The sequence below is a fragment of the Anomalospiza imberbis genome, chromosome 9, assembly GCF_031753505.1.
Source record: "Anomalospiza imberbis isolate Cuckoo-Finch-1a 21T00152 chromosome 9, ASM3175350v1, whole genome shotgun sequence".
In the NCBI taxonomy this organism is placed as follows: domain Eukaryota; kingdom Metazoa; phylum Chordata; class Aves; order Passeriformes; family Viduidae; genus Anomalospiza; species Anomalospiza imberbis.
In genome coordinates, this window is record NC_089689.1 from 12,718,292 (window position 1) to 12,743,726 (window position 25,435).

Below are 25,435 nucleotides of genomic sequence, written 5' to 3' on the forward strand. Positions count from 1 at the left end.
CCTGTCTGCTGTCCCAGCCTCTACAGCCGCAGCCCCACCAGCGCCTTTGCGCTCGGCTGGTGCGCACAGGCACGAGAGCTGTCCCTGCGGGGCCCGGCCACCTGAGTCCGGAGCTCTGTGCGGTTTGCCGGGCACTCTGCTGAGGGCTAGGTGTCTTTAAAGGTTGCCTGGAGTACCCTGGCTGATGCCTCTGGGCCCGGCCGCTCCTTGCGGTGGCTGGAACGCCGCTCCGCCGAGTTCCCTCAGCGTTCCCGCCCCGCTGCCTCAGGGCCGGCACCCAGCGCCGGGCGGCCGGCTCCGTCCTGATAGGCTGCGCTGCTGAAAAAACATGATGTCAGCCAGAGTTTAAGTGCTATATATAGTGTATGGACAAGACTACAAACTCCGTGGATCTGTCTTTGACTAAGAGGTAGCATGGTTTTTAAAAAAATCCCAAACACCAGAACAGCACCCCCTCGTCGCCTTGTTTTGCAGCATACTGTCATCAGAAGTGCTGACACCATTCAGCCCTTACCATTGCTTTGTATTGCAGAACACCTGGGACAATTGCTCCAGGCCTCTCACGACCGAAGTCATTAACTGCACCCCAGTGTAAAGGTCAGCCTTGCAGCTTTGGAAGGTCAGTCTATTTTTATTGCCTAGAAATACGTTTTTAAAAAAGTGCTTCTCAATTTACAGTCACTGTGTTATACTGAGTTAGTTTTTTATTTTATCTTCTTCTCGAAGGTGGTATGCTTTGTGGCATTGGAAGGAGTCTGCAAAACAATTTAAGCTTTACCATTTATTTCCAGCCATCCCATCACATACCCTTATAGGTGTATTTTACTGCAGGGTGTTTATCCAATTACAGTGCATTCAGGGAAAGTCCAAAGGTCTTGATATTCATGGAAACACTTCCACTCATTTCAAACTAAAGTTTTTTTATAATTTAGTAGCTTTTCTCCTTTATTTTCTCTTTCACTTTTGCTCCTCCCTCTGAAAATTTCAAGAAATCTGTTTGTTCCTCATTACAGTTAATGTTTTTTCTTGATATTGTTGAGAAAGGTTTTCATGTTGGTGTAGGTGAATATGTCAACTTGTATGCCCTTGACATAGGTTTCCTAGACAGAATGGAGCAAAAAGGAAAAGCACCCCTTTGAGTACAGTTCTCTTAAGATTCACCTCATCAAGGCTCATTCAGATATGATTCAGATGCGATACTCACAATCTGAGGTATTTCACATGGTTATTTCCTGCCCAGTAGAATTCTCCCATTATCCTTGTCTTTTCCAGCCCCCTTATTCTTTACTCAGCTTGCTGGCCTGTGTTCATATACAGGACAGACTTGCACCTAGCAGAACCCTGGCTCTCCTGGCATGCTGGCCGTTTTCTCTGAATTGGATGTGTCCAAGAAAAGAAGATAATACAACACAGGAAGCTTCAACAGTTATGGAAGTCATAGGAACAAAACCAACTGAGGGAGCTGAAAGAGATGTGGACCATCTTTTTTCGAGGGTCCTCTGCAAGCTTCAGTAACTTCAAGTGACTGCAGTTGGTCTGCCACAGAGCCTTTCACAAGTGTCTTTTCCAGGCTTGCTGTTGTCCTGTCACATACTGAAAATGGGCTGGGATTTAAAATTTCATGAGCTCCTTACATAGAAAGCAGCTCTAAGAGAGGGAGAGCAAATAATGCCTATGTAGCCAAGTCCTTTGCATAAATAGTTATCCTAAAGTGCATGTTGAATATTTTGTGAAAAGCAATATAGGAACCAAATGGGCATTATTGAAGGCAATTTCTCTCCTGTTACTAAGCTTTAAAATGTGGCTCCTTTGATTTCCTTACTCCATACAGAAACTCACTCTACCTTTACTTGGTTTGCACTGGCACATTTCCTCTATACTATGCATTGACACAGATTTTGAAATGGAACCAGGTTTATGAAAAAGAATTTTTTTTAGTGTCTTGGACAAAAATCATTATGAAACCAAACCTGAGCCAGTTATTTTGACATAATTTGTGACAGTAGCTAAACCAGATGTCAACAGTATAAATAAAGGACTTGATTCACTACACAGCAAAAAGGTTTCCTAGGTACTGTGAAATCACTTAATAATTGGTATAATTTTTATATTTACAATCACTTAATAGAATTTCATTTGCTTTCAAATCAATATAAAAAAATACTTCTTCAAAGATAATGAATGTTAAAAGTCTCTTGATGAGGTGTAATCAGGAACAGAGCAGACTTCTCTAATCCTTTCTCCATCATCATCATCTCTTATGCAGGCCCATCCCTTACAGACTTTGGGTCTGTGTTCATTTAGAACATGTAAATTGAGCAGTTTTTCTCTGTATGGAAACCAGCAAAACATGAATGCACAAGTGCTACCTTTGAGCATTGCACTTTTGTCTAGAACACAACCAACACCAACTGAGCATTTGCTACACTGGCATCTAAGGGGCAATTTTCACAGTGCCATTTTATCTTGTTTGCAGTTTCTGTGTGTGATTATGATATACCACAGCAGGAAATGATCAATAGTTGCTTCAAAAATAAAAGTACATACCATATCAATTTTTATCATCAGGAAATAATTTTGCAGCAGTTTCAAATTTACTCATACCAGAATTATTCATTCTTTTTACATACACCTTCCTAGTGGTCCTCTTTTCTTTCCTCCTATTTTGCAACAGAGAACACTTATCCTAGTAGTGATGTCAATACACTTTGGGAGCTTTTCACTAGGTGCCACATCTCACTAATGTCATATTGCTTATGCCTGTTTTAAAGGGTAAAAAGTACTCAAAGTTGGAGTACTTACATGGTGGCAGTAGTTTTTTATGTTTAGTAACAGAAAAATATTTCCCAATAACAACAGTAAATGCCAAGTAGCACAGAGGGAACTTAGCTGAACATCTAACTAAAAGCAGATTCCTTTGGCCTGCACACAGGAAATATGAGACTTTAGAAAATTTAAAGTGAGCACATTTTTTCTCAATGCTCTACACTCGTGCCCTGTAAATTCATGAATTAGCACTGTGTTATTGTTCCAAAACCAAGAAGCTTAAGAGGTGTTGAGTCTTCTGTCTAGCTTTTGTTTTCTAACGGAGATTTCTCAACCAGAAATGCAAACTTGAAAGAAAGTTCCTTTTCTTTAAAAGTGTATCTCTGCAGTTTGGTTAAACTTCAGTCTTTTCTGAATTAGATCTTTGCTATGCAGTGACTGAAAACAAGTGCTTTCTTAGACAGCTACATGCCTAGCAGAAATTTGGGTATGCTCTTGGACATTAGAATCTAGTATTGAGTGAAAACATCAGTGAGAACATTGATGTAATCATCTATAGCTTTTCTTAAAAAGTCCCTTCTAAATGGCTAAACAGATTGCAATAGCCTGATGGGCAGTGAATAAATGCTAGGCTGGAATAAAAATGCCTACTTAAGTCAGAAATTATATGAGATGGAGAGGCTAGGACACAAACCTATTTAGTTTGTCCTTACTGCCTTTCATTTAAGGAAGTGTTTGACCTTTCAAAGATTAACATTTTGGGTTTGTTTTCAGTTCCAGTTTGGCCATTCTTTTACTGTGCAGCCTCAAACAATCAATGCTCTAACATCCATGGAAAGTTAATTTTTAATCGAGTTTAATTTTTAATAGAAAATTGTAAAATTCAATGCAAATATCTTTAAGGAGGACATATCTTAAAATGTCATTAAAGGTACCTTTTCACATAAGTACTTAAGATACATTTGACTGTGCTTTAGCTAACAGCATCACATTAGTTTGATATTAATAATCTGCAAACATGGGGACTTGGCAAGCAAAACTAAGTATCTGAATTATATTCTTGTACCATTTAACTTTGTTGAGTATAAAATTGATTCACATATACTGGGCCAATTTTTGTTGTAGAAGGAGAACATATCATACCAGTGTGCTGAGCCACTACCAGCACTTCTATCTTTCTGTGAATTGTTCCATGTAACACTAGTGAGATATGCTGAGATTTAACACTTCAGTGGATCTATTCCTAAATGAACTGTAGCAATGTCTTATCAAGCAGATCTATTTCCTCCTCAAAAATAAATATTCAGAGTGTCTCTTGCACACTCCATCTCCTTTATGATGTTCCTTCCTAATATATCAAACTATACTGAGAATATAATGAATATTTTCCTGGTCCATTAAAATAATAATCCTTAAATCTTACCTAGATAGGTCTTTGATTTCAAATGGTAACCAATGGACTTTTCTGTTCTATATATTTGACATCTGATTTTTAAGCAAAAAAATAATTACATGAAGTTATCTGAAAGCTAATATTGGGAACTGTAGTCCTGCTCTGTAATCTTTCAGTGCTGGCAGAATCCAAGCCAGGGTAATTTGAACAGGCTAACATGGTGTAATATATTGCAGAAGGAAAATATTTCACCAAATGTATGACTACTACAAGCATTTCTTTTAAAAGATATTAAACATGAGCAGGAAGAACAAGGAAGATGATGTAAGAGTGGTTTGCTCTAAAGTGCTACAAAGCTGGAATTCAGACTGGCAAATCTTTTGCTATACAGCAATCAGACCACAAAAACATTTACAGTTGAACCATCTCCAAATGCTGCTACCAGAAAATAAAAGTCCTTAGTGTTTGTCTCATTGATATCATCAAGTCTTTTGGTTATTCACAAATTTAAGTTTAGGATTGCTGATGAGAAGTAGTTTGCCCATTACTGGGCAGTTGTTCCTATGTGAACACCCAGAACCTAGGAATTACTGTTGTGTTTTTGGAAAACTGCTGCTGCTGTCCAGTTTTTCTGAAGCACTGAGTCTCCATTTCAGCTGGATGAAAGTGTCTCGTAGAATAGAACAGCTTTGATATTTTGCTTCTGAGAAAGTTTGGAACTTCCTTGGGAGTACTGGCTTCCAAAGTGACCTGACTCTGCTGAGGCAGCCTGTCTGGACTGGGTCCCTTTACACCTTGCTTGATATTCCTCTGTGCTCATCAATGGAGGATTGCTGCTTACAGGACTTGAAAACTGGTACAAAACAATCTTCTCTCCCTTACTCTTCTCACAGCTCACAATGTTGGATATGACTTTTACCAGCCATGTTATGGCCTGACCTGTTTATTAGCTTTTGAAAGTCTCTGCAAACCTTTAGATGAGACTTGCTAGAGTAAGAGCTAAAATCCTTTCAGCCCTTCCCATGGAGAGTACTCAAACATCACCACATGGTTCCCCCAACAGGGGCACTGGGCATGTACTAACTGGAATGTTGCTACAACTGACAGTGCTGTGCATCATCCCTCCAGCACGACTGCTTGTGCTTGAACCCAGAGCAACTGCAAAACCCACAGACATGCTGGGTCTAAACAAAGAATGCATTTAAAGCCATTAAGGAGTCAAATTACCAGCTGCTGAGAAAAGGTGAAGAAATGGAAATGGGTTGTCTGAGAAAGGATTTCCGAGATGAGATGAAAAAGGGTAGGAAAATCAGTTCCTAATCCAAGTGAAAGGGCAGAGGAAAAAAGCTGGGGGGCAAAAGGAGGAATTGAGATTGGCTGGCAAAGAAATTGATTGTGTGAGAGAACGTTGTGCCAGATTTCAATTAATCTTAGCTTGACATTATGAATTCTGTAGTCAGGTCTAAAGTGTCTTACACTGAAGCACTTTCAGGTCAATGCCTTTGCCAGCAAGCTCTTTGCTCCTTGTAAAGCAGAACAATAAAAACTTATCACATCTTGTTGATATAATGAAATTAATAATTTAAAAAAGCATCACATCAATAGTCAGAAAATACAGAAAACTCAATAAAGCTAATAATGCAGTACTTTCATCAGATAAAACTTGATAGTGTGCATCAGACAACGCACTGGCCCACATCACTTGAACAGGGTGAAATGATTTTACTGGAGTCCTTTATCAATTTATGTGTGAGCACTGCATAAGTGGAGACTCTCAGAAAAGTGACAGGTTGTGTATCATTTTCTCATAACACCTATACAGACCTGTCTCAAATTGATACCAGGGAACCAATCTTAAATATTTAGTTTCAGATAAGCAAGGAAGTACTTTTTTTAAAAAAATATATAAGTCATAGTGGATACATATTTTGGCAATAATATAGCTAAAAGTCACTCTTACATCTTATGTAATTATTTGTATTTCTTTTTAATTGCAGAATTCAGCAATAATTAATGCCAATTCAGATGTGAAACAGAAGGTTACAACAACATGAATTGCTCCACATGATGTTAGAGAGCTTCAATTTATGTAAATATTTGTTTTTCTTTTTTTTTTCTTGAAATTTTCTTTCTATACTGAGATAGACGTAGAAAGCTATGGGGCAGTGACTTCAGCTGTTGTATCAGAATAAAGATGCAAAACCAAAGCAAGTTTCTGTGCAGTCACCTGGCAAATCTTATTTGACTGATTGGCTACTGCCACCAGGTGGCTTGTTGCAGTAATTGACTAAAAACTATAAAATGCCTTTTACCTCTAGGTAAACAAGTATTTTCATATAAATACGGTTCCAAGTCTAAATTGCTATGTGTGACATAAATTCCAAAATGAATGTGATTAGTAAAGAATTAAAAAATGCATACAGTAGAATGACATTTCTGAACATGAGGGGAATACTTTAATTTGTAAATTAACAGTAAGTTGGTAAACCAGGTAAGTAAGAAACAGTGCCAAAATTCAAGGGAAATGAAATTATTAATTATGGAGAAAAAAAATCTCATCCTACATTGTGACTTTATTATCATTTATTTCCTTTTAGATGGTCAGGACTGTTTCAATGACTCAACATTCTCCTTACTTTGGGAGGAAAAACCCCCACCATATACAAATTGATTTGGTAGGAAGAATTCTTCATATCTAAGATAACAATATTGTTATTAATTCCCTAATAAAGCTTTAACTAAGACAATAATGCTGAAAAGCTTGAAAAATGCTGAAAGCTTGAAAAAATCTTGAAATGCATGGTTTCCTGTGTGTAGTTTACGCAAGAGAGAGGTGAGTAAATATTGGTGCCAGGACTGTTATCTTCAGACAAAGCCTAGTATCCAGCATGTATTTAGCCATCTCCAATGCACTTCTTCAAACACATTTTAGTATTTCAAAATAGGTAATGCTAGTAACAAAACATTATTTGATCCAGTTATCCATCATCAAAACAATTGGTAGGGATGAAGCCTTTTTGCACATCACTTGATTTGAACTCAAGGGATGTTTTATGGCTATAACCTTGCCAGTAACATAGAGCTCAATGCACAGATATGAAACTTGAGCAAGGTCTGACCTAAAATGCCACAGTTTTGCTGAATAGTTAATAGCTTAATACCCAAGAGGAAAGTTGATTAGAAGGACTCACATGGTAACATGGGTTCTCTTCAATGGCTTATTGTTTTCCATATAGCTTTGAGCTTAAAAAATAGAATAGCTATCACTATAAAGCTTGGACTGCACAATAGTTAATTTCCAAAATTATATATATTTACTTAATTGCTTTCTTGGTTCTCAGGCAAGAGAAATTCCCCTTTATATACTTGGAATGAAGTCTCGTCTACAAAATTCCTGTTGCTTTCAAAATTATAAGCTTTAATTCCTTAAGTGCCTATAATAAACCATGCAAAAAAAAAACCTCATCAGCTTCTTTTCAGGTTAGATGTTCTTTCATTAATTTGCCACTTCATCCTCTGACACAGGTCAATAGTAGGTTACACAGCTTTATCTCTTGCAGGAAGATTCAAAGCCACTCCCCAGCCCTCTATGTCTCTATCTCATTTGGTTAAGCTAGAACATCGGCTTTGAAACAAATACAGAATTATTGTGAACACACTAGCAAGAGTTGCAGTACATTTTACAGAGGAGATGCAACTGTGGACTTTTTATAGTTCATATACCCTAATCCATTCTGTTTACTTTATACTGGATATGACACTTAACAAATTAGCAAGCAGTACCCTTTCATAGAAACATTTTCATTAATGCTGGAGAACTATTGATTTGACTGTTTTTTTAAGGAGACTGGTATGTTTGGAAAGAGCCCTTCCAGACAGATTGAAGATTGCCCATGCAGAAGTATGGTGACCTGTACCCAGTAGTTACAGAGTTGGTTTTTCTTCTCCCTGGTTCTCTTGGTGTTATCTTGGTTTTCTTGCTTTGCAGCTTTTAGCAATAGCTGACATCTTTTGAAATAAGAGAAGCTATACAATGATAAGCAAAACAGTATTCTCTCCCTTACCCTTTTTACTTTTCACAGAAAATGATTTTTTTCTTCTTAAACTCTGATTACCATTTCCAACAGAATTGTAGCTTGCATTTTCATCTCTCTCATGAGTCTTAATGAGGAAATTACTTCCATATATACTTATATATATACTTTTTATATTATAATGTTTCAGACATATATACCCCATTGTGTCAATGAGCCAAGACCCTAAAATAATACCTTAAAATATTTGTATATTAATTCCACTATACTCTGTGAGAGTTATGAACATAAATATTGTCAAGAATACTGGTCCCTCTGGTCACCAGTTTTCTTACTGTAAATATATTTATGTTATTATTTGTCTTACTAATAATGTATCTGTATTAGGTAAAAACACACAGTCACATAATAAAGCATGTATGTAGTTGGGCCTGCAATTTTATCAAACTCTTTCATATATGGGAACTTTATGAATGTAGTTATAAACAGAATTTTTTCCCCCCAGCTAGGGGGAAATAGCTGTATTTCACTTCAAGCTATTGCTTATGTGTAATGTTTCTTCAGTTGCTGAACACTGAGTGAGATCTCAGCTTCCCAGTAACTCCCATGAGCAAGATAATACAAGTAACAGTCAAATAATTTTTCTGATTAGGCAAAGTAATCCCTTATTGTTTCTCACGTTAAATATATTTTTGGTATGTTACCACAGGGTACCTCTAAAGGTTAATGCTGCCTTTTTAGAAACTGAGAAAAAAGTGAATACTAACAGAGCATTTCCTAGTCTGTTATATTTTAGTTAGATATTCTTTTTTAGAAAATATTACCAAATTAATAGTACTAAGATCTCTAGAACTGCTCAGAACTACTAGTAAGCAACTGAATCACTATAGCTCTCCACTAAAGGTGGTTTTTAACACAAACACAATATTTCTATGCTGTGGGAAGGCAAATTCCCATTGGATTTCTAAGTAATTGTCTTTTTGTGTCACTTTGTGAATAATTGGGAAGTTGGATTTAAACAACACAGAAGTCAGAGAAGCCTGTGTAAGCAATTGCAGTTTCTGCCAGCAAAGCCCCAGTTACAGCCAGTATTTATCTGCTTTCTTGATAAGAAAGGCTTGATTTTGCAAGCCTGTGTATGTGACCACCTTTCGGCCCACGAATAGCACCGCTGATGAGCTCTGTAAGCTTCCACAAGGCCAATCTCAGAAAAACTCTGTTAACCCAGCACGGCCACGCAGACCTCCAGCGTTGGGAGGCTGCAAGGAAACGAGATGCCCTAACACGTTCCAGGGCCCCGGTTGTGGCGGTTCCCGGCGGGCAGCACCCGGGGCGGGCACACGGAGCGTCTGCAGCGCCCCGGTTCGCGGCTCCGCGCCCCGCCCCGGCCGGGCCGGGCCGGGCCCTCCGCGCCCCGCGTGCGGCCGCCCCCGCCGCCAGAAAAGCGCCGCGGCCGCGGGGGAGGCTGCAGCACACGAGGGGGCTGCCTGGCTGCGCTTTCCCCCTTGCCTTTTTCTGCAGCACACGAGGGGGCTGCCTGGCTGCCTGCGCTTTCCCCTTCACCTTTTTCCGCCGCAGCCGTGCTGGAGAGGAGCGTGAGGCTCCCTGGGGCAAGGGCGTGTGGGGCTGAGGAGCTGCTGTAGCCTATGTAGTAGTGCTTTGTTTAAACTGATGCCAGCGAGTGCTCTAAGCGAGCTTTTTGGAAAGTGTATTTGCTTAATAGGGCATCTGCAGCAGGTATGAAGCAGAGTAAAATCTGGTGGCGTTTTTAGAGCACCGTGTAGATGCTGCCTTTCATGCAAGATTTCTGAATTGCTTTAAAGAAAACTCCTAAACCTGTGAGCCTTAATGAGTCAAGGTAAGCTATGGCTTATTTTATCTGGAAGCCATGCCACCTACATTCCTCTAGCATCTTTTTTGCTTCTTGTTATGTGAATATTGGTTTCTTATTTTTTTTCTTTTTTAATGTGCATAGGAGATGGCTCTATGATAACTGTGACAGTAAATGTCCTCATGCTATAGTTGAAGTTACTTATTGGGATAACAAATGACATAGTTTCTAGGTTAGTCTCCAAGTTTGGGCTCTTCATATAGATAAAAGTTTGCAAGGTTGGGTCATGAAGATTCTATGCAGAGCAGCTGCCCAAGTCAAATCATTCAAACAAACAAGTGAGCAGAGCACTATTCATTCTTGGTGAGATAGATGGAAAAAAGAGAAAGCTGCCATATTTTTTAAATTTTTATTCTTTTTCTAAAAGAAAGCACCTCTTCGATAGGGAGTAAATGTATAATGAGCTTTAAAATCATGCTGCAAATTTATGTTAACTAATACTTGGAGGAAGAAGATATCAAAAGTTGGTTGTAGGTTCCCCCTGTCTGCCTGCCCACCAGAAGATAATTAAGTGATTACTTAGTTTGAAACTCTGACATCTGGGGAAGTGTCCGACAAAGCAAAGGAATCTGCAGGGTCGGTGTTTATTACAGCTTCATGCATTTCAGCTGAATTGTGGGGAAGCTGTATGAAATATGTTCCTGAAGTAAAGGTACTCTTATAAACCTTACTTTTTTTGTGTGTGTACTGTTTATTTTTTCAGACAAGCTTCCTGTATACAGTAAAGGTTTATACAGTTAGATGCAAAACAAATAGAAGATATTACAAAGTCATATCAATTGTTTTACTCCAAGTAGAGAGCCAATGGCAGTTTTACTCAGGCTTCGTCACTGTAACAGAAGAACTGGCTGTAAGGTATGTACCTACACTCAAACTGTTACAAAAAAGAATTTTGAAACACATATACCCTTGAAATTCTCTTTCCTAGAAAGAACACGATGCTGCAGTGTGTCTTTTTTGTGTGCATGGGGGTGTGTGTGTTTATATTTTAAAAGTAATGAGTTATTATGAATATGTTTTCTGTCCTTGCTCAGTCCAGCTGTCATGACATGACCACCTTTAACTAAGCAGAAGACGCTAACCCAAGCTCTTTTTATGAATTGAGAGGGAGGGTGACTCCTGGACAGCAAGACTGTCTTCTTTCCCTTTGTAGGGCTTTATTTCTAAAGGAATGTGTCATAAACCCTTATATTAATATAGCTTATTCCCCTTCAGGTGGTTCTTTCCTTTTTTGTTCACCCTCCTGTCTGATGGTGCTCAGGAGAAATTTCTGTCAATGGTAGTTTTGTACCTTTGAGCTGGCAGTATGTTTGCCTTGCTTGTGGTCTCATCTCTTCTTCCTCTCTGAAGTTAGTTTTAGATTTCACACTATGCAGCTAATGAAGTTAAACAGCTGAAAGAAGATAAGATCTTTGAAGAGATCCTGAGTTGGAGTGTGTGCATTGTGTTCTTTAGCTATTGGGATACCTGCAGGTACTGTAGGAGTTGTTTTCAACACAGGAGGAAGTAACTTGCTGCTCTGTTTATCCAAATCTTTTTCAGATTTTGATGTCAGGTTTTTTTTTTTCTATTAATCTCTACTTAATCTTTTTCTTCTGCCAGCTTTTGAGTCAGTTGAATCTGACAAGAATATTTCTTGTTTCCTTTACATCCCTACCACATCCTATGCTACTTAAAGCAGAATACTAACTTACTCTTTCTCTTGTGTCTGTGATATGCAGCCTTATCTCTTGTTCTGAAATTTTCTCTGGTACATATAATTGTACTGAACCTTATTCTTGAGCTTTCTATAGGCATCTTTAACTTATGTATAAAAAATAAATTAGATGTAAACTTGTGACAGTTTGGACAAGTGTTTGAACTAGAAGGAAATACTTGAACTAAAAGATATGATCATAATGTTATCTTAAATATTTGGGAGGAGTTGAGTGTTGAGTGAGACTAGAATTTTCTGGTTCTTGAAACCTAACTGTTCAACAGACTTTTACCTCTGATTTTCTTCTATTTAGTGGGGTAAAGTTGCTGGGGAGCCCATATGTTACGGTACAAATATAGCATGGCCTTGGAAATTGTGAATTTCCATGTATGAGAACTTTGGAAGAGTTCATGTTGATGACTCCTATTGTGTAAGATAATGATGTGCCTTGTCTTCATTTGAGTGCTTTTTAGTAATCCAGAGTTCAGTCTGAAATGGCTCTGTGTATTTCTTATCTTCATGTGCATCCATGCTGTCAGGGAACTTCATAACCTGATACTTCTTATCACTTGCTGCAAAATGGGCATGGCCCTTCCAGAAGGCAGACCAACTTGCCTGGTCTATGTTCCACTAGAGCTGATAACTCACTCCTTGTGCCTAAGGACTGAAAGACAGTTTATCTCTGTTCTCCTGGCCTTGTGGATGTGGAAACACTTTCTTTTGTTGGCTAAGGTGTTCTGTAAACCACAGTACAGCTGCAAGCCCTGCATGCTACTGGAGCAGAAAAACAATTGCCACAGCTTTTATGAAAACAGTATTGTGGTGGGGCAAAACATTGTGTGATGAAAGCTGAGGTTAGGGGTTCAAATAACTGTTTTAGGATCTGGAGTCCTGCTATCCCTTGTCTTTCATGCATGCTGTTCCCTTGACAAGAGTGTGACAAGCCAAATCTGTTGTTTGACTAATTGTCTAGAGGTTCAGTATCCAAAAGGAAGAGTTCAAAGGAGAAGTCTTGTGCTTGTCTGCAACAAACATCCATATTTTTTTGTCTAAATCTTCATGCCAAATTCTCACTCTTGCATGTATAAATTTATTTCTGGCATATGGCAACTTTAGTTTCCCTGCAGAAGGAAGAACTTGTTACTGGGGAATTATTTGTCATATGCAAGGAAATAGACACGGGTTGTGGAAATAAAAGGCAGTCTGTAATGATGCAGTATTTGAAGCTATGATTAATAAAAGTGGGCTTGATACTAGCTGTGCAGTTCCTCAATACTGTCGACCTTCATATATCTGTGAAGCATATATTGAGATACATCTGTCCTGTGCAGATGTTTAAGGAACTTGATTTTTTTTTTTTTGAGAGAGTGAACAGGAGAGGGATTGGCAAAAGACATTTTAAAACAAGTGCTGTGCTGTCAAAATGCATGGAGGGAAATAATCCCTCCAGTGGATGAAGGGATCCATTGACAGCCTGTAGATGGCCTGAAATTTGGTATCTGAACATTCAAACAATGTCTAGCAGTTATCAGAAGCAGAAGTTATTCAGAAGCTGGGAGTGGTGTCTTCTCATGAATGCTTTTTTAAAACATGGTTTTGTATTCTACCATTCAACTGATTTCTAAAGAGGAGTGGTGACCTGTAATGTAAATATTGTTTAATTGCCTGTAAACTTTATTTTATACAGATGGAGCTGCCTGGTGTTGCTGTTTGTATGTTTGTTTGCCTCTATGTATCTGTGGTTGGCTATCCAAGTGGAAAAGTAAGAGAAGCCTGTGCTAGCATGGTACCCTGTCATGGTAGCTCTCCTCAGCTGTCACCTGAGCATGCCATTACAGTGAATGGGACTGAATTTAAACCAGGGGACAACATAGAAGGTATTGTGTCAGTTACAGCTGAAGAGTTTATTCTTTCTTTGTATTAGAGTATGTCGTTCCTCAGTTTTCTGTACTGGATTTATCTAAGCAGCTGAATCTTGTTTAGATAATCCATTAACCATCATTCAGTACTTGTAAAATGAGCATCTGGTAGCCATTGTTGAAATACTTCCTTCCTTCTTCCTCTGGAGTAGAGTTAAACTTCCTTATTCTTCTTCTTGCTTTAGTTCATCTGTCTGGACCAGATTTTGAAGGATTTTTCATACAAGCCCGGGATGCAGAACGCCTGGATAGCCCTGCAGTTGGTTCTTTTGTGTTAGCTGACCGGAGACGTTCTCAGCTGCTGACATGTGGTCGTACCAAGGTAGAGTCCAGTGCCTTACAATTATTCAGCGGGCACTGAAGGCTTGTACTGTCACTTTATCCTCTTGTTGTCAAAAAGTGGAGCATTTCCTTACTAAGAAAATCTCACTATTTCTGTATAAATGCTGCTGGGACCTCTAGCTCATTGCTGGAGTCTTCTGGATTGAAAGTTGTTCCTTTTAGTCTTGAAGTTCATTAGTATGAGTAAGTTGCTGTGCTACACCTCATCTGAGCTGATCAGGACTGACTGGGGAAAAGCCAGTTGCACTGGGAAGTGCAGTGTCTCTGTAGGATTTAGCTGCAGCCTCTGTTGACTGTGTTGAGTAACAAAATGTGTATCCACTGTGTAACTCTTGATATATGTGTGTTTTCAGAATTCAGCTGTCAGTCACACAAGTAAAGCAAAAAAGAAAGACATAAAAGTTTATTGGATTGCTCCTGAAGATGCTCCAAAACATGTACAGTTTCTGTAAGTAAACCTAGATGAGATTCTAATTTGTTAAAATGCAGACATGGTAAACCTGTACCGTTGTCTGTGTCAAATATTATCCAGCAACTGAAAAGCCCTTGGGTCCAATGACCTGAAAAGTCAACACCCCTTGGTTGCTGCAGAGTCTGTGTTAATGCAGACACTTTTTTAGGAGGAGCTCAAAGGTGATTTTTTTCTTTGCTTTTCTTTGCTTTTTTTCCTTTCCTCCCAGGGAGTGTATAAGGAGATTTGAAGATTGATTTCTTTAGTCTTTCTAGCTACCTTCTCACTTCTCATACCTGCAATATACACTGTTAAGAATCTTTCTCTTTGCTGTACATAATTAAACGATATGTATACCCTCATGTTACACTACTAGCTTTTTGTGAATTACAGGATAAAAGCAATGCAACTCTTCTCTGAAGTTCTAATCTATGCCATAGGCATGGATGTTATATTAACTGCAGCATGTGGTATTATGTTTAAAAATTCTTTTTCTAAGATTTAAAATACTTTCCTACTTCAATCCCTAAAATGGCAGAGGTCTCCATAGAGATGAGGGTTCTACAACTCTGAGGGTTTCTGTGAACTCTAGATTATTTTCCTTTTTTTTTTTTTACTTTTTAAAGTAGCAGCCAACTATAAATATATACAGTAATGACTCTGTGTGTGTTGTGTTTTTTAAGAGCCACAGTTGTGAAGAAATACAGGATTTTCTGGGTAAAAATTCCAGGTCCCATTGTTTCTCAGCCTGCTGTGCTGTCCCCAACACCACCTTTGCATGCAACATCAGAGGCTATGTCAACTTCACACCCAGTTTCCTACATATCAAAGCCAGTAAGTAATGATAAAGCTAATCAGGCTATCTTTAATGCTTGTGATGAATGGGATTTAATGAGGTGACATTGATACAGCCTATTAACAGAAAAGGAGAGATGATGGATGAGTAACTTTGGTATCTAAGCTAAGGACATGACAGCTACCTTTAGCTGAGTTGCCTGAACTTTGCTGGGTCAAATGTTCTCATGCTGCACACAGGTGAGAAGATTAACAGAAGGTTTAGAAATTAATGATCAGAAAATATTATGCATACTTCATATGAGAGATGGGAAAAGACTTAAATCTGGTCTTGACTAACAACTTCCTATTTTTCAGGAAGGAAGCTCAGGCTCAGAAGCTTTCCCCTCTGAGTTCATCTGTGTTACTGACTTTTTGTTACTGAGTCTTGAATGGATCAAGCAAGCATTGCTATTTGATCCAGGATAACTGTGACTTATAACCAATGTATTTTCTCAATGTATATCAGTGGCATTTCTACTTTAAAAAGCAAGCATAAAGCTGTAGTACCCTTATTTTCTTTCTCATCTTTCAGCTGATACTACCTCTCTAAATATTAGACCAGAGGAAGTTTTTTTTTCTGAAGTTCTTGCTGACTTTTTGAAGTTATTATATTGTAATGTCTTTAAAGTGAAAATTCAACTCAATTTTATCTTGGAATTCACCATCATTTTACTTAGTAGTCCTAAGGTAATTGTAGACATGGATTAAAAAATCGGTGTGTAGACACAGATGATGATGTTCCTTGTATGCTTTTTGGTACTATGGGTAAAAAGGAGGAAGAGAATGGAAACTCATCGCTCACAAGTTGTTTGTTTACTTAATTGTTTAGTTTAGTGCCTCAGGTTGTGGAATTAAGAAGTTCTGCATTAGGAACCCTACAAACTGTGATCCTGGGAGTGCTTCATGTTTTTTTCTATCCTTCCAACAAAAGGAGAGTTCAGTTTTTATTGAAATGAGTGGTCCAAGTGAAGGATATTTAGCATTTGCATTTTCCCAGGACCAGTGGATGGTGAGTGTTTTATTTTATTTTCCGTAGTTGCTTTTGTGATGTTAGTAAAGTTTGAATGGAAATGCATTTGGAAAATGGAAATACAGTCACAAAGTGTGACTCTCCTATAGTGCTAAAACACAGGTTGTTTGAATATTCACTTTTAGCTCAGGACTGAATAACTACAGTAGAATTTCCCTATAGATATCTCTTATGGCAGAATTCAGCCTGTCTGACTGAAATTCCTGGTTAAATGAATCTCTATTTACCTATCCAAAAATCTTACCTCTCAGAAACTGAGTTGTTATTCAGAAAACCATTTGCATTTGATCCTCTAATGTTACTCCTATACAAACGGTCTTAGAAATGTTGAAAGATACTTCTCTCTGACTTACGTTAAAGTGAAGGGATGATGCTGTTGACAAGTGCATATAATACGTAAGCTGTTTGTTGCACAAAGGAAATGCTGTTTATATTTATCTCTCTAGTGCAGGAACACTTGGTTCTTGACAGCACTTTTTTTACAGCTGTGGAGGGAAAAAATCTTGTAACTGAAGTGGATTTTTAAATAGCTCCAACATCCATCTCTGTCTTGTCTAGTCAATTTGATAAATTTTAAATAATTTAAGAAACTTCTGATAATATGGTTGTTACTCTGGGAGGGGTGTGTGAATCATAATGCGTGTTTCTGTGTGTCATCTCTTTGATTTAATGTGGTTCCTCAATAATAATACTGATGTGCTTGAAAAATGGGGAATAACAGCTTGATAACTACAAAAATCTCTCAGGTCTTGCTGCCGATATTAAATCAAAGACCTTTTGGAGACTGCCAGCAGTGTTTTTTATTGGGCTATAGATATTTTTATTTTCAACTCTGCAGGGTGGCGATGATGCCTATCTGTGTGTTAATGAGGATCACCGCATTCATGTGGGCACTGCCCATCTGAAGGAGAGAAGTCATCCTCTCTTGGATTCAGAGGTATGTTGTTGTTTTAAAACAACTCTGACACTTTCACAGATGTAGCTTTGAAGTAATGTATGCTGCTGCTTTGTGCTTTTGTCTTGCACAGCAGGTGTAAATACTGAGGTGGATCCATAATTCTCTAAGTTGAGATTGGTTGGGCTCTTACTTCCTAGTAAGTGTTAACTTTGGGCATCTAAATTTAATTTGTGAAGATAGCTACATGATGGGAGCTTTTTAGAAGCTTTTAGAAACTTTGTCCTTATTATTAGTCTGTCCCTTTACTAGAACTGCAGCTGCAACTGGTATGTCCTGGGTTAGACATTGTTATAGGCTGTAAAAATTAGTGATGATTCAAACCTAAGTTGCTATGTTGACTTACTGACATACCTCTTGCATCCCAATTTAGAAGGGATCCCCCTTCCCTGGATAATTTAAATTTTTTCTTTATGTATCAGTGACACTCTTGTCTTTTTCAAGGTTAATTTTAAGCCAATTACTCAAGCAATCTGAAAAGACTGGGTATTAAGTATCTCCTGTTTTACAGAATGCCCTTGAAGATGTGTCATGGAGGCTTGCAGATGGTGTTCTTCAATGTTCTTTCAGAAGGAGGATTCATCTCCCTGCTTATAAAGGGAGATTTAATCTGGATACCAGTTACTACATCTTTCTGGCAGATGGGGAAGCTAGTGAAGGTAAACTTCACTTACATATGGTTGCTTTTCTTTTAACAGCTCCAAATGTGTTAGTAACCTTTCTGTAAGATACGGCTTAGATGAGAATTGTGTCTGAACTAAGGTTTCCAAGCTGGAGGCCTTTAATTTAATCACCTTCACTGCTTCTCTGGATCATGGATTTGCTTGTGGAAGTTATTGCAAACTTGCTCATATATGTGTTGTGTTTCCTGTAGCTGGGCGAGTTGTGTTTTGTACATGAAGTGTGCAGGATGGCTTAGATGATGTTAGGTTCTTACCATATTATGTGTTAGCCTGTGTGATTATGTGCAGTGGTCACAACAGGGCTTGAATTCATGAATGAGGAATGGGCACACTTATAAGTGCAGTAGCTTTCATTAGCAAGAAATAAATGACTCTGTCACTGCTCAGGTGGACTCATATACAAACATCATCGTCAGCCCCTGGTCACCAATGGACTGTACAACGTCACAGGCCTTCCTCAGGATATCGGAGGTTCCCGGGCTCCCCGGCTTATCAAGGCTCATGGTAAGCTGCAGTTTCTAGTTTTGTCTCCCAGTTCTAGAGTTGCTGAGGCTAGAGGGTTATTGCAGAGTTGGTATTCCCTCTTGTCTTTGGCATTTGCATTGTATATTCTGTTGGCTAGCAAGATCTGACACTCTGGTGGCAGAGTGAAGTTCCTAATTTTCTGTTTCAAGAACAGTGTCGGAAGATTCTTTTTGCCCAGTAAAATGGACCCACCCTTGCTTTTTCCCTTAAATTTAAAACTGGGACTTGTTTATCTCTTTCTCTCTATTCCAAGTTGTTGTAGTTGCACTTTTGGTTTAGTTCTTTTTGAAATGAGAAACCACTCAACTGGCAGTCTGGAGCCACTGAAGTCAATGGGAATTTTTTCTCCCACACTACTGGACTTTAATGCAAGTCCATGATCGAACTGCCACTCTGTCACACAGATTGTAGCAATGTCATCTTTCATCCTCTCATGTCTGAGCTGGTGATAGAATGGTTTCTCTCACCAGTATGTACAAAATGCATTAGCATGTGTGAAATGTGCAGTAGCCAGAGCTGCTCTGTTGTGTTGTGTGGGAAAAGTATGATTATCTTTTGCATGGATGTTTCTGTTCTCTAGCAAGATAAAAGCTATAAAGCTGTAGCCTGAACCAGGTGATACATTTTTAATTCTTGGTAAATTCTAACTGTATGCATATGGACTAAACAATTACATAGTCTTGGAAGTTGTGCACTTAAGTTACCTATCATTTACCTTACTGGGTTGTTTGGTTTTTTTCTGTTTTCAGGGGTGCTAATGTTTGTTGCTTGGATTACCACAGTTAGTATTGGTGTTATTGTTGCACGATTCTTCAAACCTGTCTGGTCTCATTCATTCCTACTGGGAAAGGAGTTGTGGTTTCAGGTGGGCAAAATCTCCACATATCTCCAGTTGTATTTTCTAGCATTATTGCAAGCAGAATTATAAACCTATTAGATCCAAGAAATAGACTAAAAATGGTATGATTTACATATTTCTTTAATCTTATAAATTAAAAATCAGAAGTTCACCTACTTTACTAGTAAAAGTTAAGTCTAAAGTGGGGATTAAGAATACCTTTTAACTGTAGGTCTGCTTAATGTCTTTTAATGATGTAGAGTTTCTAAAAGCAAACTTAACTTTTCTAGGTGCATCGTATGCTTATGTTGACCACAGTTATGCTTACAAGCATTTCTTTTGTGCTGCCTTTTGTGTACCGAGGAGGTTGGAGCCAAGTAAGTGTGTACTTTTTGTCTTGTTTGATAACTGAAAGGTAAAGGTGGGACTAAGTAAATGAGGAATTCCACTGCCAGCAATTATGACTATTTCTGGAAGTCCACTGCCAGCTATTATGACTACCCAATTTTCTGTGAAAGCTGTTCTGAAGTAGGCTGACTTCAAATTCTGGCAACCCAGAAAAGGAATTTTGTCCCTTTAAACTACAGCTAAAAATTTCAGTGTTTTCCTTCTTTCCTCTTTCTCCCAAATAACTTCTTTGCTCGCAGTTTCTTTATGTACTATTTTGGTCTTGCTGTTTCCTTAGAGAGTATGATCTTGGGAGGGGAGTAAGGATGTGATGGCTGACATTAGCATGGTAAATCTGCTGGGAATATGTGTCTTTGTCAATTTAGATATAACAGTGAGTGATAAGCTTAGTGTGGAGCAGTAGCTAGACAGAGATTGTATACCTGTTGCTGTCACCTGTATTCTGTTTGATGCAAGGTCACATCAAAAGTTGGAAAGTCTAGAGAGTGTCTGAATTCAAGGTGGAAGAATATGGGAACAGATATGAGCTAGGGAAATTGAATAAAACATTTTTGGGTGAAAGAGAAGACCAGTACTGGGATGAGTTCTAAAATAGGCTTATCCTGGAGACACAGGATTGAGGCTGGAGAGCTTGGACTGTGGTTTCTAGAGTCATGTTTGTCTGCTCTTCAGCTGGTAGAATTTCTCAGTATAGCAAAAATGTGGGACAAGCCCTGAGCAGACATACCAGTGTGTCTGCTACCAAGGCAAACAATCTCCATCTGGCTGCAGGGTAGCTTATTGTGTCTTGTTGCCTCTGCTGGTGCTGCTTCATTGTAACTTAGTAACACAAGAACAAATACAATTTGCAACTTCTTGGTGTCTTTTCTCTCTGTTTATATAGATACGATATTTAAGAAAAATGTCCTCTGTTTAGCAAGCAGGTTTTCATCCTTATCTTGGCTGTGCTGTGATGGCTTTGACAATCTTTCAACCACTTATGGCAGGTTTCAGACCATCTCGTCATGCACCAAGGTACAACTGACTCATTAAATTACAGCCACAGGAATCAAATGTGGCTGTTTCTTTTTACATTCTTTTTACAAAGGGAAGTTTTTACACTTTGAAAGTAGGCAAAAATGTTCTTTGATTTCTGACCCCTTCCCCCAGTGGTAATCAATAAAATGTGTTTCATTGTTTTACAGGAGGCAACTGTTTAACTGGTTTCACTGGAGTACTGGTACAACAGCTAGAATATTAGCTGGTGAGTAGGAGTAATCGTTGTAACTCCCAATTAACTGATTAAAAGGAGCTTTGCCCTTTGTCTGAACTTCTATGTACATCTAGTCAAGGCATGTCTGAAGATCCTTTTTCTTGGCTATCTTTTGTGTGAGTTTTAAAGGGCAACTGGATATAACTTAGAGAAAAATTGACTTTAAATCCAAAGGAATTACTGACAAATCTGAAATTCTTCTGTAATGAGGACCTGTCCTTATCTTCATAATTTCATTTTGTCTTGGAAGATATGAGAATAGGGTTCTTACAGTAGCATAGTTCAGTGTTACTGAATGGGAGTCAGGAATGTCACTTACAGATCCAGAAGCTGGCTTTAATTCTACTAAGAGAGGCAAGCTTCCACAGCACCCTTAAGCACTAATATTGTGATGACTGGTGACTACCACAAAATCCTAAAACAACCCCACCCAAACAACCCCCTATCCCCCCACAAAAAAACCCTCAACAGCCTACAGCTGTGTGAACTCCTTTAACCTTATTCCTCAAGCAGTTTTAGGTAATTCATGGGAAATCTATTCACAAAAGCATTGAGAGAATTTTTAAAGCACACTGGCACAATATTCTTATTGGGTTTTTTTAATCTTGTTTTTACTGAATAGTTGTGACTATGTTCTTGGGAATGGATCTGCCAGCACTTGACCTGCCAGACCCATGGGACACCTATGCAATGATTGGCTTTGTAGCTTGGCATGTTGGTACTGATGTTCTTCTGGAAATACACAGCTACTGTCTCGTTCGTAAAGGTACAAACCCAGCAAAACGCCTGCTGTCTCCTTGCTTGCTGAGAATGAAACCAGTGTGGATGGAATTTCAGGAGGTATTCTTTGGCCTCTAACTTGGAAGCTGAAAGGGAGTAACTCTTTAGTAGTGTCGTATCTTCTGTAGACAAATGAATATGGAAGAAACCCAGTTTTTAAGACAAAAGTGTTCTAGAGGAGTGAGTTTGTGCCATTTTAAATAGTAGCTTCTCATTTCTCAAACCACAGTTCATTGGGGACTAAAATGTGCAGACTGAGATATGTAAATATTTTCTGAGACTCTATTACTTTTTGCTGTAATTTTGATCCCAGGTGGGTATGTTAAGTCCAGATTAATTAGTGCAGATTTAATCTACATTTAAGTGTTGATAAATTGCTGTTATTGCAGGAGCAAGCTTGAATGCTTGCCTTTTTGACTGACTGGGGAAGGAATATGAAATCCTGACTCCAATAGGGAAGAGATGGGTAGTAACTTCATTAGAAATTGTTATCTTCACTGGCTGGTGTCACAGAGAGGAGGTGACTGCACAAGTTAATGACCTGGGTCTAAGGCTGAGATGAGACAGCTGCAGAACTGAAGAAGTGTGATTAATTAAGAGTCTGTGTAAGGTGGCATGTGGAGAAGGAGTGATTATAAAAGATGTGAATTTAAATTAAACTGCAGTAATTACTTCCTAGAAGTAGGTAAATTAACCTGAAATGTTTGGACAATGAGTGTTCTCATGTTGGCTAATGAAAATAGTTCTTATGAAATCCAGTTATCTTATAATATAAAAGGAAAAGGTGTTGGCTCAAAACTCAGTGTTTTGATTATTCAGTCTAGCAAAAGACTAAATGTTTTTTGACTTCAGTGTTCAGAATTTACGTTTTGTAGGTCAGCACCAGTATAATTTGTAATTTGTGCTGCGAGCGTGGTAGTAACAGGTCATAAAATATCAAACGAAACTCCCAAGTCCTTTTCAGATTTGGTGCAGTGTAAGACTTAGACACAGGATCAAGACTTCTGCAGTATAAAAATGAAGCCCCCCCTTCCTCTTAAGGGCAGACTTGACTTCTGTTTTTCTTCCCATGAACAGTTGAAGTGATAGAGGATGACAGAGTACAGATACTGCAGTCACTCACATCTGCAGAAGCAGAGGTGAGTCACAAATTGGTAACTAACTACTGTGTAATAGGATGATTCTTCATTTAAACCTGACTGTTCAATGACTTTTCTTCCCCTTTTCTTGCAGGGTCGTCTGTTTAAACAGATTGTGTTAACCATCTATGTCTGTGGAAATATAGTATTCCTTGTTGCCTTCCTAATAGCAATCAACCAAGTATGAAATAAGTATTTGAGAATTTTTTGACAAAATACTGTGCAGTTGAAAAGTCTGCAAGGAATACTTTTTATTACAACTTTTTTCTCAACATGGTCCTGAAGATGTAATTGAGAAGAACAGCACATGTATGTCGTGCTCAGTGTTAGGGAGATCTGGAATTCAAATCTAGAGAGAAATCCTGCAGTCCTACAAAGACTGTCTTCTGATGGGACTTTTAATGGGAACCTTTGCCTGAGTAGGGAATGAAATCTCTGTTTTTTAAGCACACTAGTTAACTTGATTGAAGCTTATAGGTGAAAAGAAGACTGAGAAGATGTGCCAAAAATGTTATTTTTATTTCCCTAAACCTTTTGTGAATATTATTGGAGGAACTAGTAAGATATGACTGGTCCAGATTAATCTGTCCACTTTACTGTGTTCTAATATGTGATAGCCAGCTTCCTGCTTATAACAGTTTTGTGCAGAAAGAAACCCCCAACCAAACAAACCTCAAAACTTAGTGAAAGGTTGTCACAAATGCAGGTTGATGCATGAACTAAATAGATAAAAGTAAAATGCAAAAAGCGCTGTCTGCTCTAAGAGCAGTATGTTTATACAAGCGCAGGAGTTCAAGAACTTCAGTCCTTCAGTAAAACCACCATTTGTCTTACTCAAAATACTGCTCTGTCTCATCCCTCTTGGTGCTTCTAAATCATAAAGAGAAAACAAGTTTGCAATATAAATGCACTAAAACCTTTAACTTCTCTAAAACTCAAACCAGGAAGAACCTAGCTGTGTTTATGGATTTCTGTTTTAATGTCTTTGGTTGCTTGAGGCTTCTGAATTACTTAACTGTGTGAATAGGATGGATTTATGCCAACTTTAATGGAAGTGAAAATACTTACTCTGGAATGTTGCAGTTGTATTTGTGCTATTGAGCAAAGTGTAAATTGGGAGCTAGGTTGACTTCAGGAAAAGTAGCTTCTGTTAATGTTAAGTGAGAGTCCTTTGAGCTGGCATATCTAGAAGACAACTATAAGAATTCTATAACAATTCTATTCTGAAAGAATATTGAAAGTCAACAAAAGTTGTCTCCAAATATATGAGGTACAGAGACTAGAAAGAGACTATATTTTTTCACGTTTTTGGTTCATGGTTTGCCTAAGTGTGGATGGATACTCTTGAAATGGCATTTTGGAAATGAAACCTTAATATGCTGTGCAGTTACAGTGCTTTGCAGTTGTATTTTGTGGCTCTGAGCAGCTTGCTCCCACACATCTTTTTTCTTACTGAAAAGTATTGATTTTTAGTTGTAGCAATTCAAGATATGTTTTTCAGCTAGGCATACTAAGCTAGCTGGGAATTAAGATGTTGGGAGGATTGGATAGAATAGTGAGTAGTGAGGCCTGACTTGGTATAGACTTTTACAGCAACATCTCTACAAGTGTGGCCAGCTCTGAAATACTTGTAGGTGTGGGTCAGGTGGTGGTTCTGTGCAGTTACCAAAGCTGTCTGGTTCTGTCTCTTCCTCCACCTTCCCAAGTCCATAGTGCAGCCTGTTGCATGGACAGGTGATATTCAGGAAGCTACACGTTTGTTTGTAGTCAGTGATCTTTTTGGCTGCTTAGATACCTGATTTAGCCATAAGGGCATTTATGGAGCTGGGATGAATCCCTTTGTCAGCAGCAGCTGACTGCGAGTGAGTCCAAGTTGAATCATCTCCCTTAGGAAAGTCATGTGCAGGGTGGGAAAGGAGGACTACGAAGAAATGAGTCACAGCCCAAGCGGAAGGACAAGAAGCTTGAAGCCAACTGTGTGGGTGTGAGGTTTTTTTAGAGAACTCTGATCTCAAAAAGCCTGGGAATCTCAGGCACATCTACTGCTAAAGTTTTGTGGGACTCTTTCATCTACTGTGAATTTATAGAAGAAAAATCCCTCAACCTAGGCATGATTAATGGCTTTTTAAGTTAAGGGTAATGCCAGATTCTTTCTATAATACAATAGCTGTACTGAGGTTTTTTTCATTTACAGGTGATAGTGAATGTGAGTTTTAAAACATGAATGTAAATATCTCAATAAAAGTTCTTGTCCCTTTTAGTAATGTGAAAATGCTGTCAAAAGGAAACTAAAAGTCTTGCCTAGGAGCAAAGTGGATTGTCTGTTTTTTCTAGATGTTGTTTTATAAATTACAGCCATGTAAATCCTTCCTGGAGAAACTATTATTGAAATGGAATGTTAAAATAGTTTCAGTTTTTTAAAGCAGTTTCTTTTCTTCAAGAAGAAAAAAAGTTTCCTTGTTCCATGTCTAATACAACTTTTAAATTGGCAAAATT

General features: G+C 38.4%; 1 protein-coding gene across 2 annotated transcripts; it reads left to right on the forward strand.

The window, feature by feature from the left end:
• On the forward strand, positions 1 to 25,435 carry FRRS1 (ferric chelate reductase 1). 2 transcript variants are annotated; one of them, XM_068199744.1, is made up of 18 exons: positions 1 to 409; positions 533 to 619; positions 10,788 to 10,939; positions 13,468 to 13,657; positions 13,885 to 14,021; positions 14,395 to 14,489; positions 15,176 to 15,326; positions 16,159 to 16,338; positions 17,198 to 17,296; positions 17,826 to 17,973; positions 18,385 to 18,501; positions 19,272 to 19,387; positions 19,651 to 19,737; positions 20,685 to 20,782; positions 20,953 to 21,011; positions 21,643 to 21,786; positions 22,878 to 22,939; positions 23,034 to 25,435. In XM_068199744.1, exons 3-18 carry the CDS (start codon positions 10,889 to 10,891, stop codon positions 23,124 to 23,126), a joined length of 1,827 nt encoding a protein of 608 aa, XP_068055845.1. In that variant the 5' UTR covers positions 1 to 409; positions 533 to 619; positions 10,788 to 10,888; the 3' UTR covers positions 23,127 to 25,435. The 2 variants fall into 2 exon arrangements, with proteins under 2 accessions (XP_068055845.1, XP_068055844.1); XM_068199743.1 differs by lacking the exons at positions 1 to 409; positions 533 to 619 and adding an exon at positions 9,875 to 10,051.

What these genes read in the sequence shown, in the direction of transcription:
- FRRS1 (XM_068199744.1), top strand. Translation starts at nt 10,889, where the DNA reads ATGGCAGTTTTACTCAGGCTTCGTCACTGTAACAGAAGAACTGGCTGT. An exon ending in CTACTGTCTCGTTCGTAAAG is followed by an intron (nt 21,787 to 22,877) that starts GTACAAACCCAG and finishes TCCCATGAACAG; the next exon opens with TTGAAGTGATAGAGGATGAC. An exon ending in TCACATCTGCAGAAGCAGAG is followed by an intron (nt 22,940 to 23,033) that starts GTGAGTCACAAA and finishes CTTTTCTTGCAG; the next exon opens with GGTCGTCTGTTTAAACAGAT.